The sequence below is a fragment of the Macrobrachium rosenbergii genome, chromosome 47 (genome assembly GCF_040412425.1).
Source record: "Macrobrachium rosenbergii isolate ZJJX-2024 chromosome 47, ASM4041242v1, whole genome shotgun sequence".
Classification (NCBI taxonomy): domain Eukaryota; kingdom Metazoa; phylum Arthropoda; class Malacostraca; order Decapoda; family Palaemonidae; genus Macrobrachium; species Macrobrachium rosenbergii.
The window spans coordinates 38,380,226-38,395,348 of NC_089787.1; the positions used below are offsets into that span (position 1 = coordinate 38,380,226).

Here is a 15,123-nt window from a genome sequence, read left to right on the forward strand (position 1 = left end):
TTAGTCATTCCCCACCCCTCAAAACGGACAGTCTGTTTATTTACAACAAAAAAAAAACTTCTAACTCGTTCTCTCAAAAGAGAGTCAGAAAATGCTCATATAAAAAACCAAACGAAAGAACAGAAGAGCAATATATTTCCAGCAGCAGTGTACATCGGCCACTTTCCCTATATTGCTCCTTGAAATCAAGTTCTTTAAAATTGCTTCTGCGATATCGCCAAGGTATCTTCCATCCCTGACCTTCTTCCCGTTGTTTCACTGTCCTCAACTCAATTTCGGGACTACTGTTTACAGCTTTACTCCTTTTTCCTGTAAACCCCTGTCTAGCTTTCTACCTAACAACATTACATCTGTTGATAATGGTCAATCACCTGCTTTCTTTTGAAGCTCTTAATGTTTCTTTGACCCCAGGTTACTCTAAACATTATGCTTTCCTGATCAAAGCCTCCATATCTCTTCTTCTTTCACATTCCAGACATACACTGTCCTTTTCTCCAAATCCTGAAATGCCCTTCTTTTGTCTGTCAGTTTCAGTCTTGGACCTGGTTTTGCCTCTAATCCAAAGGAAAAGATGTCATCAATACGATAACAAAGAAAACAAACTTGTCCATAACTATAGCATTTTGTAATGCTACACTAAATAGGTTTAGCACAGGAAAAGAATAAGAGTGTCAAGATTTATAACTTTTATAATTGTAGATCAGTTTTTATGTAAAAGCACATGTAATGCAGTACTTCTGAAAATAGCAAAATTATGCCTGATTTTAATTATGTAATTTTCACCTAATTTCAATACTAATAATAATGCCTTCACTCTAAAATAATTTCCTTAAATTACAAAACAGAGAAAAGACTTATTTACAAGATGAAATTCTGCTATACAAAATTAGGTTATACAATTTCCAAATAGGATAAAATGTCATATACTAAAATATAATCATGTTATCTTATGTACAAAAATATATTTCAGTCTACCTAAATTCGTCAAAACCTAGTCACTTTCACTTTCACTGCTATCATAACCTACAAGGGATAATGATTTACCTACTTCAGGATGAGATGGAGAAGGTTTATTTTCTTTTAATTTTTGCACTTCAGATTGGGAACTACCCTTTTCTTCAGTGTTACCCTGGCACTTACCACATACTGAGGGTGAAGAGTATACATCAGATGTTTCCGAACTGCCATTAATTTTGCATTTACAAGAAGTGCTTCCTTGTTCTTCCACATTCCCACCACAAATGCTTGAGCTGGCTGTTTCATTTTCTGTTTTCTTTACTTTTATCCCAAGAGTCTGTGGTTTGAAGTTATTTTTGAAATTTGAAAAGTTCTTTTGAGAACTGTTAACAATATTCTTGACAGACTGCCTAGCAAAAGCTTTCTTTTCCTGTGAAGATACTGACTTTGGTTTCAGTTTTGCAAATATGGAATGAGCATCAATTGACGATCTCTTCTCCTTTTGAAGTTCATCAGACGTTTTAGACTGCAAAGAAAAAGAAAAGAGCCAGATGTAACATTTTAAGATTTTTTTTTATTAAACCAGAGCCCAAAGTCTTTAAATTAGAGTATAGGACAAACATGAAAGATTTGTTGAAGTCAGAATTCGTCTGAACCTTGTGTATTAATTCTACCTGGTAAAACAGTCGTTCAGATCAAACTTTTTTGTTTATTTTACTTCTTGAAAAAGCAACTGTATTTCTTTACACTATTGTATAGAATGCTATCCCTATTGTAAACCATTCCTATTACATGAAACCTTTGATTTGGTGGTCTGATTAAACTACTTTTAATAATGTTCTTTTTATAATAAACAAATCTTTTGCACTGAGTTACAGTATATTAGAAACCACACTACTGTATGAGGTATTTAACAATATATGTCACTGAAATAAAATCTACTTCAATGATAGTACCTTGTTGAAAAACAACAGAATTCACTTAGCCTAATGTGCACCATATAACCCCCTTACATTTGTAATTTCTGATCCTTAAATGACTGGTATATTACAGAAAACTGTAAATAAATGCTTTAAAAAATGCCTTCAAGATTAATATTTTGAGTACAATATCAAGTGCATTAACATAACGTTATTATATAACTGGATAATGCAATATTGTTTTGGACTACAATGGTTCTGCATGTCAGTGACTTTTACACTACTTTTTAAGAACAAATCTATTATCTTTAATGAACCGGCTCATTATATCATCCAACTCATTTAATTTTGACACAGTTTAAGTTCTGAACGAAACTTATGTCATAAAAGGCATTTGTTACTTTATGGGTAGGTGCAAAAAGTATTTTGATGAAATAGTAGTTTGCTCAAAGTAAAAAGCATAATTTATTAGAAAGTCATTTACTCAATCTCACCAGTCAAGCCCAGTCAATGAAATATCTACTCCCATTTTCTTCACAGCCTAATCCTTCTGAAACTGATTTAAAATTATTGTCCTGACGAAGTCAATCAATAACTGTGCTCATTGTAGCTTTCACCCCAGTCAAATACAGTCTTGTATTTGTGGTGTTAACTACCAGTTTGCAATGTAACCCTTATTCTAATCAAGGCAGGTTACCATCTTTTTCAGTGTTCCAGTGTACCTTACCTCACAGTGCATCTACCTCCCTATGTTCTCTGTTTGTTGGCCTAAACGCTATTTTATTCTTTCATTATTTCTGTGATTACATTCACCTAACCAATAAATAGGAGCATAACACAAACATTTCTTTTATTGTAACCTCCATACAGTCCTCTTTTTCATCTACTGTTCATTGCATTACATGTAGTGTACAGTGTACTGATATTGTGCACCAGAGAGCAAGAAATTCCTTTATATCATAGCCCTCAAAACATGGGCAAAATTCAAACTGAGGTTGTTCAATGCATACAAACATCCTGCTTTTACTTCTGCCATATATCTGGTTAAGGACACATACAGTTACCACTAGTGTGTCAGTGACAGCTGTAAGTGGTGCGTGAGTCCCTTTGCAGCACCTCTTCCTCCCCAGATGCAATATTTTCTACCATTCTTTTTGGTCTCTTCCCCTTGGCTATCCAACCACTTGAACTTGCCTCCAATTTCCACCTCTCATTTAAGAACAAAGCCTTTCAACACACCCTTTAAGCCTAAAGACAGGATCTAGTGGCCTTTTTTACCTAATTTATAATAAAAGAACAAAATAACATGCTTAAGGCAAGATGAACTGAGCAGTGAACAGCTGCTTAAGCTACTGAGGCAGTGGATAGCAATGGGTGTAACAGCCTCCCCTCAAAGGGTAAGTACCCTGTCCTACCACTCAATTTCATTCACTGGTACTGTATGCAGATCAGAGGTGTATTCTCACACATTTCTAACCTTTTATTTTTAATTGTACAGAGTAGGAACTGAAACACGTGACTCATTCCTTAAGTCTCCAACCATGATGTATCTACATGGGATGGAAAATGTTCTCACTTCTAAACTTGAATCTGACAATCAGTATGAGTGTCCTTTCAAATTACAGATCCATTTGTCTCACAGTCAACATTTCCTTTTTTTGTCATGCTGTAATAGTATATATAATAATTAGACTTCTGAAACAGTAGATATTTACTTTTGTTTACATCAGCAAACATTTTACATATGTGACTCTTAATTTATTTTTATTTTGTTTGGTGTTAGTCTATATGGAAATCTTTTAAGGCAAAGACTGATGACATAAAGTAACTGAGACCTACAGAAAACAAGAAATATTACAAAAAAGTTAGGCTTAACACTTTAGGTACTGGAAAGCCTGCATTTGAATTGAAGGAAACTATAGGAATCTCAAAAATAATTCCTTAGCTTTGTAGTAAATGGAAATGAGCAGCCATTGAATCAAACAATCTGAGTTTTGTAGATCTCAATAAGGCAAATATTAAATGTGGTAACCTGGTTGTTGCAAGACCGACTGAGGGAAACATAATGGAACAGTGGACAAAATAGATACCAAAAATAAATAAACAGTAATAACACCTTGTATTGTATCAGAAAGAATGAGTTTGTAAAGAAAGGATCCATACAGGTCTTTGATCCAAAGACTAGAGCTGGATAAGACCAATACATAACCTTCATAACTGGGATCAAGACAAAAAAGCAGTGTTCAAATAATTATATGAGAACTCAGAGACCATATGTGCATGAACCAGCTTACATGGTCCCCTGAACATTTTTCTTCTCTACAAGTTTACTGATGTGTCTGGAATTTGTATTTGACACAGGAATAGAAGGGGCTCTATTAAAGTCAAGTAATGATTTATGAGACAATATAAAATTATAAACTTTAACTGACCGGTAATCTAAAGCTTTAAAAGTAAATTTTTATTAACATTGTACAATTAGATGGAAAAAATGACCAGAACTTTATGCAATAATTAAACATTTCAAGCCCCTCAATGCTTACATTAATACACAAATTCAAAAGATAAAACAACCACCAGGGATGATAGTGTAAAAATAAATTATATGAAAGATATCAAGCATTCATAAAGAAAAAACCCAGCTCTTGCCAGCAACTGCTAAGCATTTGAAATTATAAGCATATGAAAGCCGTTTCAAATAATCCAACAGTTACCTGAGTAAACTGAAGCAATTTTGCTGTTTTCTCGTCACTCTCATCCGGTGGCAGAAGAGGAACAGGAAGGTGGTAAGATGCATCACGAGTAGCTTGTTCTTGTTCCTTTGTGCGCTTCACCTGTGTGACATAAAGATCACAAAGACTTAAAATTTACATAAAACAAAGATAAGATAGACAAGTATCATCAGAAGTTTATCACTGATGTTTAACAAGTAAATTTACATTTACATTGAAATATATTTTCAAGGATTTAAAACAATTTACATCATTCCTAATAAATAAACCCTCATCTTATACAATATGTGACTTATCTGCCCAAAGGCAAAGGGCAGAACATCCAAACCTGACAAAATGGTCTTGGAGTAGCAGTATTGAAATGAAGTGTTTAAAACTGGTAACTACTGTGCATCTAATGAATGATCAATATTCTTTACTGGTTTAAACTGGAAATGCTTACCCTCATTATGTCTCTCATAGCCCTATTTGCACCATAGTCATCATGCCAACGCCTGGTCTGGAACTCTTCAAGTTGCTCTATACTGGCCTGGTTGTCTCTTGACTTCTTTTTATCATCAACACCGTGTTCTAACTTAAACATAGCATCAGCTGCCATTTTTCGCGTTACCTTGAAGGTGTAAAATGTTTGACATAAGATGGAAGAAAAAGGAGAAAAATTCTGGTTATTACTTTCCAATCAGTTTAATGTCATCACTGCACTTCAGTACAATATAAACTAATTTGGAAAAATCTAAAAATAAACCCTTCACATTTATAAATATAGATCTTAAAATTATTCAGTATGTATTTACAAACAGAACTGCTGAAAAACAACAGCAAAATATCTCTATTATTTGTCTGGTTGTCAGAAATCCTATGATAAACTAAAATATCCTCTACAAGATAAAAGGAATATAAAAACCTATCAAGACTGAGGCTATTCAAAAAATAAAATTGCACAATATTAAAATAGTTCAGTTTCAAAATGATCTCTTGCAACTTCTGCAAAGAAAAAATGGGAGGCACAATGGTGTTGATTTGTCTGTTACTGTCAAACAGTTTTCCACAGCATGAGCCTGATGCAAGAAGAGGACACAGCACATAACTATTATCCTTTTGGACCTAAACAATCTTTCTTTCTCAAGTAACTTCCTTCTCAAAATTCTTCTCCAAACTCTTTACAGGTATCAACAACTTTTCTTCTACTAAGAGAAATGCTGTACAGTATAATAAAGATTTTTATATCAGGAAGGAGAGTATATAGAAAGAGTCAAAACACAGATTCAACAATCTAGAGGGTCATTCTCCTTGTCCTGAAAAAATGAAAAGGGGATACAACACCCTGAATGGCTCTAACATTACCGACAACTGAAATTGACCCCTGAACCTGACTAGCAACAGATACTTTCCAGAATGTGAAACAGCCAGCTTCCAGAAATATAACAAACTACATCACTTATTTAATGACAGAATCATGAACTGCAAACCTGTACTTAAAAGTTTTGAGATTGTGATTTACTTTCCAGGTAACTGATAAGTACAAAAGTCCACTAAGGTGAAGTCTGTTAAGTTGAGGTACTACTTGTCCACTACTTCGGTTGGTAGCCTGTTCCAAAATAAGACTATATTATGTGTGGTGTTGAACCTTTTTTAGCTCCAGTTTTCAGCCACAGGATCTACTAATTGTAAATAGCTTCCTGCAGCTTATGATATTCATATCTTCAAGTATTTCCTTTAAGTGACTACATAATTAATATTCTAAAAAGTACAAACTGAAGCATTCTAGCCTTTTTTCAAATCCAAGGTGTCTGATTGATGGTATTACTTTGTTACTCTTGCCTGTACTTCTTCTAATCTTTCTATGTCCAACCTCTGGAACTAGACAACATATTCTAATTGTGGGTTTAACTTGCACATTTTATAAAATTAGTATTGTCTACTGTCTATTTATCCAAGTACTGTATTTCTGGGCTTTCTTTTCAACTTTATATAATTATCAGCAATGATACCCATTTTTATATTATCAGCAAACTGGCTTATTTTGCTAATAAGCTCTAAGTCCAGGTCATTTATACTGATAATAAAGAGCACAGAGCACTGCACTGAACCTTGGGACACACCATTTGTAACATTTTGCCAACAATAGGATGTCCCCCAGGGGATAATGGTTCATTTTCTTTAACTTTGCCAGTCTTCTATTCAATCTCCTACCTCAACTACAATCCCTAGACTCCTTCATGTGGCACCCTGTAAAATGCCTTTTGAAAATCCAGATAGTGTACAGGACAGTATATCTAATCCTATTATTTTATCATGAATATTAAACATGTCATGGAAGAAGTCTGAAAGGTTAGTTAAGCACGATCTATAAAAAAAAATCCATGCAGGCTATCTACAATTAGGAAAAATTTATTTCAAATGTCTCCTGATGTTTCCCTACTCTGACACTCTAGTATCTTCCCAGGAACTGAAGTCAGGCCTATAGTTCCCTCACACATCCTTACAACCTAACTGAATACTGGTGCAACATTTGATAGTTTAAAATCATTCACCACCAAGGAAGCTTTGTAAAGGATACATATATGAGGAACAATTTCTCTTTCTAGTTCCTTGATCACCTTTGGGAGGAATTCATATGGACCTGAGGACTTGTTTTTACTTAAAGTTTTAGTTTCTACTATTTCTTCCAAAGTATTCTACTGGGACATTAAGAATTTTTGATGTGTCTTCCTAAGTGCATACATTGGTAAAGTTAACATTTGATATATTACTCTGCCACACCTGCAATACCACTAATAACATTGTCACTTTTATCTTTAAAGGTCCTATTGTACTCTTGATTGGTTTTCTAATGTTCAAATGTGTGAAGAATACTTCCGATTTGTTCAGCTATATGAGTAAACCCATCACCTTGTCCTAGCTTTGCCTCTGTAAATAGTTTGTGTACCTTCCTGCAATCATTATTGCAAGCCATTTTTGTCTCTGTTGGATGCAACTTTTGCAGTTTATATGCTTTCTATCCATTTCTGACAGCTGTAGTAATGCCCCTTCTAAACCATCTTGGCTGTATGGTCCAGTTTGATGTTATTTGTCTTTGCTGGATATACCATTTTTGAACAAACAAATAAAGTATGGCTTTGAGGGTAAAACATACTGTATTTGCTCTACTTCTGTTTTCATCATTTTAGAAAAATTTGGTCTCACTTATCAGCCTTCTATGATATTAAGGATAACTGGGGAACCATAGATATCACAAAACCATTTAGTTTGATTATAAAATATTACAAAGGAAATACTGGCCTTTGGTAAACAACAAGGCTCATAAGTCAAGCACAACTGGGGATTACAAGCACGGCTATGTTTTGTTAACAAGAAGTTAGGCTACCCCCAATTTACTCTTTTGGTAACTAAATTATCTAGCAATGTTAAAAGGGCCTTGTATAAGTTTCAATAACAAAACTGTCTAATATTATTGCCTTAATGCTAAGTCTCACTGTGTTAAACAAGAAAAAATAGCATGGCAATTACAGCGTAGCCTAGCAATCTACAGTACTCCTAACTTCTTGCCTTGCAAGAGGCTTACTGGCTCCCAATTTAAGCAAATATCTGGCTCCCAATTTAAACAAATATACGTCTGACCGTTAAAATTTTAAAAAAACTAAAACTTTTCAATGGGTCTTGAAACTAAGCACAGGCAGTCCCTGGTTTGCGGTGGGGGTTCTGTTCCTGGCGGTGTGCTGTAACCCAAAAACTCCGTAAATGAGAACATCATAATAGCAATGGGATTAAATGGTGCAGTGCCGTAAGCGCCGTAAAACCAGGTTACAGCGACGTAAAACTGAGTACGGCACCGTAAAATCAGGTTAATGGCACCGTGAGCCAAGCACCATAGAGTCAGAATGCATAACTCGAGACCGCAGTAACACAGGACTGTTTACACTGTACTTAGCCTGACTCGAGTAAAGTGGTATAAATTAAAAATGCATAGTCAAATGCGATTCTGGAGCTCATCCTGGGGACTAGTGAGCTCTTGGACAGACCAGAGTATAATGAAGATGGCGCCGACTTATGTTGCTGTCACATCTGTGCGAATATGATGTAGGGCTTAGGTAATTGTTGTAGGACAGGGGATAAAACCCTCCTGTACTTAGTCCTTTATTTCCTATAACTGTGCCAACAAGCACTATTCTGGCTGAGACCAAGTATAAGAGAATTCTTTGTTGTTGGTTGATCTGTCTTATGGAACCCTGGGGGACCATGAGAGTGTAACTCCATTGTGGACGAACAGCGTCTACCAAAAATAGGTCTTTCCTATTTCAAAAACTGTTTTTTAACATTTTAGCTCTGTGAATGTTTCTCCTGTTGAAAAGGTGTTTCTATTTCAAACTGAATTTTTCCCAACACTTAGATTGGGTGTAATATTGTACTCTAGGAAAAATAATGAATTTAAGGTAATAATTCCTCTTTTGTTTGTCTACCTATCATGCTAGATATTCCTTGGTGGAGAAGCATGCTATTTCTGCATCAGCAAAACCCATGATGTCAGTTTCTGGGCCTCCAAAGAGTATTGGTTTTCCTAAAAGCAACATGTCTGTATCTGCAGTTCATACTTTCCAGTTTACAAGGCAGTTGAAGCTCTCAGTGACAATGCATAACTTATTTCAGATAATGCCACTAAGCTAGCTGTAAAGTTTTCATTTTTGCCTGCAGATTGATAGGGAGATTTATGAGTTATAGTAGTCAGAGTACTCCTTTACTAGTTTATCCCAACTTTCAGCATTTCATGTTCTATCTCTAATTTCCAGTTGACCAGATTCAAGTTTTCCCTAACAAATAACAGTGCACCTGCTCCCTCTCTTCCTAATTTTTTTTGTCTTGAATATCTTATATCCTGGTAACTCAATGCTCATTTTATCCCTTAAGATTCTAATGACATAAAAGGGCATCATCCACTGAAAAAAAAATTTTAAATCATGAATTTTGGGACATCATCTAGAAGGTGTTGGGATGGTCTAACATCATCTGTCCCAAAATTATACGAACTGCTGAAAGTCAATTATTATTTAAAACCTGTTCTATATGCATACACAAAGAATAAAGTCTTATAAATGCCTGTATTAAATTTTTTAAATATTTATATACAAAATGAAACTTCTCTTCCTTGTTAACTCTAATGTAGCAGTCTGAGTTTTTATTTTTTGTTGTTTATTTACTTTCAAACATACTTCAAAATTAAACACTTACTCAGGTTCAAAATAAGACCAAAACCAGCATAATATATTTACAGCAAGTGATGGAAGAAAATTACAACTAAGCTCAGTAGTTTAAAAAAAAAAGGCCATAGACAGTATAGTACACACAAACTACTTATAGTTCAAGTTCTCATGATTAACTACTGCTCAGCTAGAAGCTAGACAATACACAAAAACATCTACTAAAACAGCTGAGCATTTTATTAGGACTTCATAAGCATACCTCTTTGTCTTCAGGAACAATCTGTTCATTATCTGTTGGATCCCATCTCCTTTCTTGACGCCTTGCCCCACTCACAATTTCGTAATCCAAATTCTGCAACAAAAACAGCCATTAGTCTCTCTTTCCTTTGGTGTAAAGTCCAGTTCTCTGAAAATTATTTTCATAATTCCCCTTTAATCCTAAGCTATGCAAGGCATTGACTATCTGTCCTTCACACCCCATAAAAAATTACATTACTACACCAATTTAAATAGCATCTTTTGGGAAAATTAATTGTACTTTAAATCAGTGGGTTAATGGAACTGAGTGATCAAAACTTATGATAAATCATTCAGTGGGTTAATGGAGAATAATTAATTTGGGTAGGAAAATGACATGCTTTCATCTAAGAAACAAAGTCTCTTTTAAATGTATCTTTCATTTATCCATATTCTCCACTGTATCAAGTCAGTTTTAAAAATCCTAACAAACTTTCTTCCACTCAGTATTCTTTAAATAGTATCTCTGGATATTGGCTTTTCTTACCACAAAAATATTCAATATGGTACCTCACGGTATCTCACACCCATTGTTTTATGGAAATGAGTATACTGTACTACAATTAAAAAGTAAGGGAATAAGTATACTGCACTACAATTAAAAAGTATATGTTGAATGTAATACAGTCAGTGCTCCCAAACTCAAAAGTTATATTACCACAATACAGTATTTTGAAACAACTTTAATATTTCTTAACAAAATAACCCATATTTCACATACGGTGCATCTGTTACTGGCAGAGAAATTACACCAACCATAACAATTTCAGTTAATCCTGAGCAGCCTAATTTTGCTTTTGATACAAATATAAGAGCAAGAAAAATATTAGGTCTCTATTTTTGCAGGAAAACCTTCCCATTTTCCTGGCTTAACATTAATAAGAATTGCAATACTAAGAGGTGAGATTAAATCCAAATACTATCTTATTTATATTAAAATACAATATTGCTTAAAAGTATGGCATGCTTTATAAAGTCACTGTCATAATACTGTACTTACAGCTGGATCAGTCTTTATTTCAAAGTGGTTGTCACACAAATGGCATTTCATTCGAAACTGATAAATTGGAGTTGAGTAATACATCCCAACCTTTTTTTTCTCTGCATTGTATCTGAAATGCAAAAGTACAAATTTACCTTACAGGATCTTCTAAGAATAACACATATATAAAATTTTTTATTTGAAAACTCAAAACATCCTATTTTTCTAAGTTCTATTATCTAGTATGATAAATTGTACTGTAAGATTTGAGTTATTCACTCTAAAAGAAAGCTAGAGCATTCTTGAACTGAGTAACTCTCCAACTGAGTGAACCTACTAACTACATCCCATCTGCCTTCTGCTGCTACATTGAGCTGGAGCTAATGTCAGTGGAATTGACTATGTGGAATGAAATACAGAGTTTAGGCCAAAGGCCAACCACTGGGACCTATGAGGTCATTCAGCACTGGAAAGGAAATTGAGGGTAAGTAGGCCTGAAAAGTGAATAGGAGGAAAACCTTGCAGTTGCACTATAAAATAATTGTTAAGAAAGGGTGGATAGCAAGAAGGAAGAATAATAACATGAATGGATGTACAATTAAAAGGAATGAAAGGGGTTGCAGCTAAGGGCCAAAGGGATGCTGCAAAGAACCTTTAGTAATGCCTACAGTGCACCACAAGGGGTGCACTGATGGTACAGGCCCTAATTGACTACATGTATGGACAAGGAAGAGATCAATCAATCAAAGTAAAACATGGGGGGCCATACTAACCTAAAACTGACATTTAAGTAATTTTCTGGTTTCATACATACAGACCTCTTATTTTGTTTACAGCACACACAGAACTCATTATTGCAGAATATTGGATGAAAGTTAAAAATCAACAAACCAAAGCATATCTAATTGTCCTCTGGGATAAGTATCCCCACTATAATCATCATTAATACTGTGATGTTTAACAGGGCAACTGATTTGCACTTCTACACTAACAGGGTTTGCCCCAAAATTTTGTTATGTCAGAGAGGTGAAAACTGCATCGCAGTAGGGCAAGTAGGTTAGCTATTTGCTGGACCATTCTTGAATACTTAAAGTAAGTACATATGAAAATAAGAGACATACAATAAATTTCTTAAAACTACATTGAGCTTCTAAGCACCATTTTATTCAAACACAAGATAATATGGCTAAAATAACATTCTAATGTATTACAAATTATACATACCTTACACCTGTGCCAATATGGTTTTCACAGCCATCACACCAGATATTATATGGCATCTCAAATCGAATAATAAGAATGCCCATGTGTAGTTTACGGGCACGCTCACGGAGAGCATGAGTGCCCTGAAACTTATTAAGACCACCTTTCCTTGGGTCATAATCAGGAGGATAATATTTATTGACGCCTTTTCTTTCACCCTGAAAGACAAAAATGCAGTATTCATCAATATAATGTTCACAATATCTAAAGCTGCTTGGCTTTTTAACAAAATGCAGTTTAATAATTAGTGTCCCTTCTTCCACATTAAATCATCTAAATAACTATTTAAACTGATATGTAAATTTCAATAATCCATTGTTCAGTCACCAAATTAAGTTTTGAAAACACCAAATTAGCCAATGATAATGTGTTGTAGTGTTAACAAAAATTGTTGAAGGGGGTTTGGTAAAGGGAAGGAGTAATGAGATGGGGAGTAGATATTGAAGAGAAGGAATAGGAAATGGGAGGGAAGGAAGGAAGACAGGAGAGAGAATAGGTCTTTATGTCTTTATGACTCTATCTTATGACTTCATCCTTCTAGCTGCCCATATTCCTATCAGAAAAACCTTAAAATGGGAAAAGAGGGACCAGTGGTGTTGGCATTAAATTTATTTGTATTTTGTGTAAATTAAAAGTGTAGAGCCTTTTATTTATATACTAATTACGTGAAAAGATTTGTCATAGATCTAGTGAAGACCAAGTGTAAAGAAGGCTGTCATTGTGAGAGAACACTGTATTAATACTAGAGGATGGACTCAAATGGTTAGAGGTACCTCACAGTACATCCAAGGAGACACTTTAAAAAAATTACACACGTGTCAGCAATTATATCTAATCTACTTTTTAACTTACTAGGACTGTACTGATATTAATCACAACTTAAACTGTTGTCTCATCCAAAACGAGACACTCTTGTTAGTAAAGAAGTCCCCATAGAGATTTCAGTTCTAGCTTCCATCTACTGGATCTAGTTTGGTTATAACTTAAGATAAAGAGATACTTAGAGTCATGTTAGTTATAATTGTACCTTAAATGTTTCTATCAAATGACCTTCTAATCAAGACAGAGTTCAAGTTGAGGCATTTTAGGCTCCTTTGATATCAGATGTCTGATTGATGATAAATATTAGTTTGTTTACTCTTGTCTGTGCTGCTTTTAGTCTTTTCTTGTCCTTCTGGGGTTGCCCTGGACAGCAAACTCTAAGTAGGGGTTAGTGCACTGTATTGGGTTATATATGCTACGTTACTCATACAGGCAAACTAAAAGATGAGAATTTACAGGTTGATCACACTGATGAAATCTGAAGACATGATGGCAGCCAGATGTAAAATAGGCTAGTAGGAATATTTTCATCATTAAAATGAAGGGAATGATACCACAAAATTTTTGTTTAGATTGCAGTGAAACTTTGGATTATTAAAACTATTTAGATAAAAATGTACAAGTACAAAAACTCGGAACAAAATGAAGGTTTAAGTTTTTACCTGAATGGGCTACCAAAACCATGAAAGTGAATGTTAAAACAAATGACAGTAAATATACCAGTATCTGCATAAAAATTCCAACATCCAGTTGTGGTAATGAAGTTATACCAACATTAGTAGGATATTAGTGTGAGCAAACACAGAACATACTAAGTGGTAAGCCTCTGCACTGCTTACAGTAGTAAGCATTAAATCCTATTTACTACAATTAACAAAAAATGAAAAATAGAATAACACAGACAGAAAAACTACCATGGCCAAGCATGATCAAGTCTTTCCAGTTAAGTTAGGCAGGATTAATGTAAACTAGCCTAACCTAAGGTAGGTTGGATAGAGTCTAATTACGAAGTGTTCCACACCATATTATTACTAAGCCATGAGAGAATATCTTACCATTTTGCCTGGTTACTCTTTCGCTAATCAGTGAAAGAGATTTGTCAGTTCTCACAGAAACGATTTCACGAGTACTCCTGAAAACTGATGTCAAGATCGTAACGTTACGAGTATACCAGCGAATGATTAGTAGTTTCGTAAAGCCGTCATCTATGTAACGGCTCTGTAAGCGGCGCTCTGGTTTAGATAATATGCCAACTACCATCATAGACCATTGTTTGTATATTCATCATAATCATTTATGATGCAATACTTTCTGCTGTCGACGTATTCCTTGTATAAACATGTCAAAACTAATATAACTGGCGCAATTTCTCCCATTTCAGTATTAGTTTTCAACGTGAAAATGATAAGGCCTTGCTTTTTTCCATAATGGATTCACATATTTATCAAATGGCTGAAAAGTTGTTCTCTCAGTGCGTTTCACTTTGTTGGTGATTATGTTTAATTTTTACTTTATTCCGTAAAGAGCATCCTTTGTTCGTTCTTTATCGTAATGGCACTGGTATATTACAGTTACTCCCAGATTTCTTTTTTTTTGTTATATGGCCCATGCTTTCTGAATTTATATGCCCCCTTTTTCTGTTATGTAATTGTTGTCTCTCATTTATGTTTTTTCCAGAATGTTACTTTTCTATATGGCTTTGCTCACTTAACATGAATTACTACACTACATGAAAAATGTAAAACCCTTTCACTCTAGTCATCATTTTCCTTTAAAGGGTAGTTTGATTCTTCCAGCTTTCACAATTTCCTCCTTTTAACCGTACTGCCAGAAAGCATGAATATGTGAACCACTTCTAAAGTATTCCCACAGCGGATTCAAATTTGTAATTTTTCCCTTTTATTCCTTTTTTATGGTTCCATCCATTCTTCCTTTCTTTTAGTATCTTGAAA

The 15,123-nt window shown here is 34.6% G+C and overlaps 1 protein-coding gene across 2 annotated transcripts; it reads right to left on the reverse strand.

The window, feature by feature from the left end:
• Nucleotides 1-317: 317 nt before the first annotated feature.
• On the reverse strand, nucleotides 318-14,374 carry LOC136830783 (coiled-coil domain-containing protein 130 homolog). 2 transcript variants are annotated; one of them, XM_067090699.1, is made up of 8 exons: nucleotides 14,227-14,363; nucleotides 12,311-12,507; nucleotides 11,105-11,216; nucleotides 10,067-10,159; nucleotides 5,052-5,219; nucleotides 4,592-4,711; nucleotides 1,141-1,483; nucleotides 318-554 (listed from the first exon to the last, which is right to left on the reverse strand). In XM_067090699.1, exons 1-8 carry the CDS (start codon nucleotides 14,227-14,229, stop codon nucleotides 439-441), a joined length of 1,152 nt encoding a protein of 383 aa, XP_066946800.1. In that variant the 5' UTR covers nucleotides 14,230-14,363; the 3' UTR covers nucleotides 318-438. The 2 variants fall into 2 exon arrangements, with proteins under 2 accessions (XP_066946800.1, XP_066946799.1); XM_067090698.1 differs by lacking the exon at nucleotides 318-554 and having other exon boundaries at nucleotides 672-1,483; nucleotides 14,227-14,374.
• Between the last annotated feature and the right edge of the window lie 749 nt (nucleotides 14,375-15,123).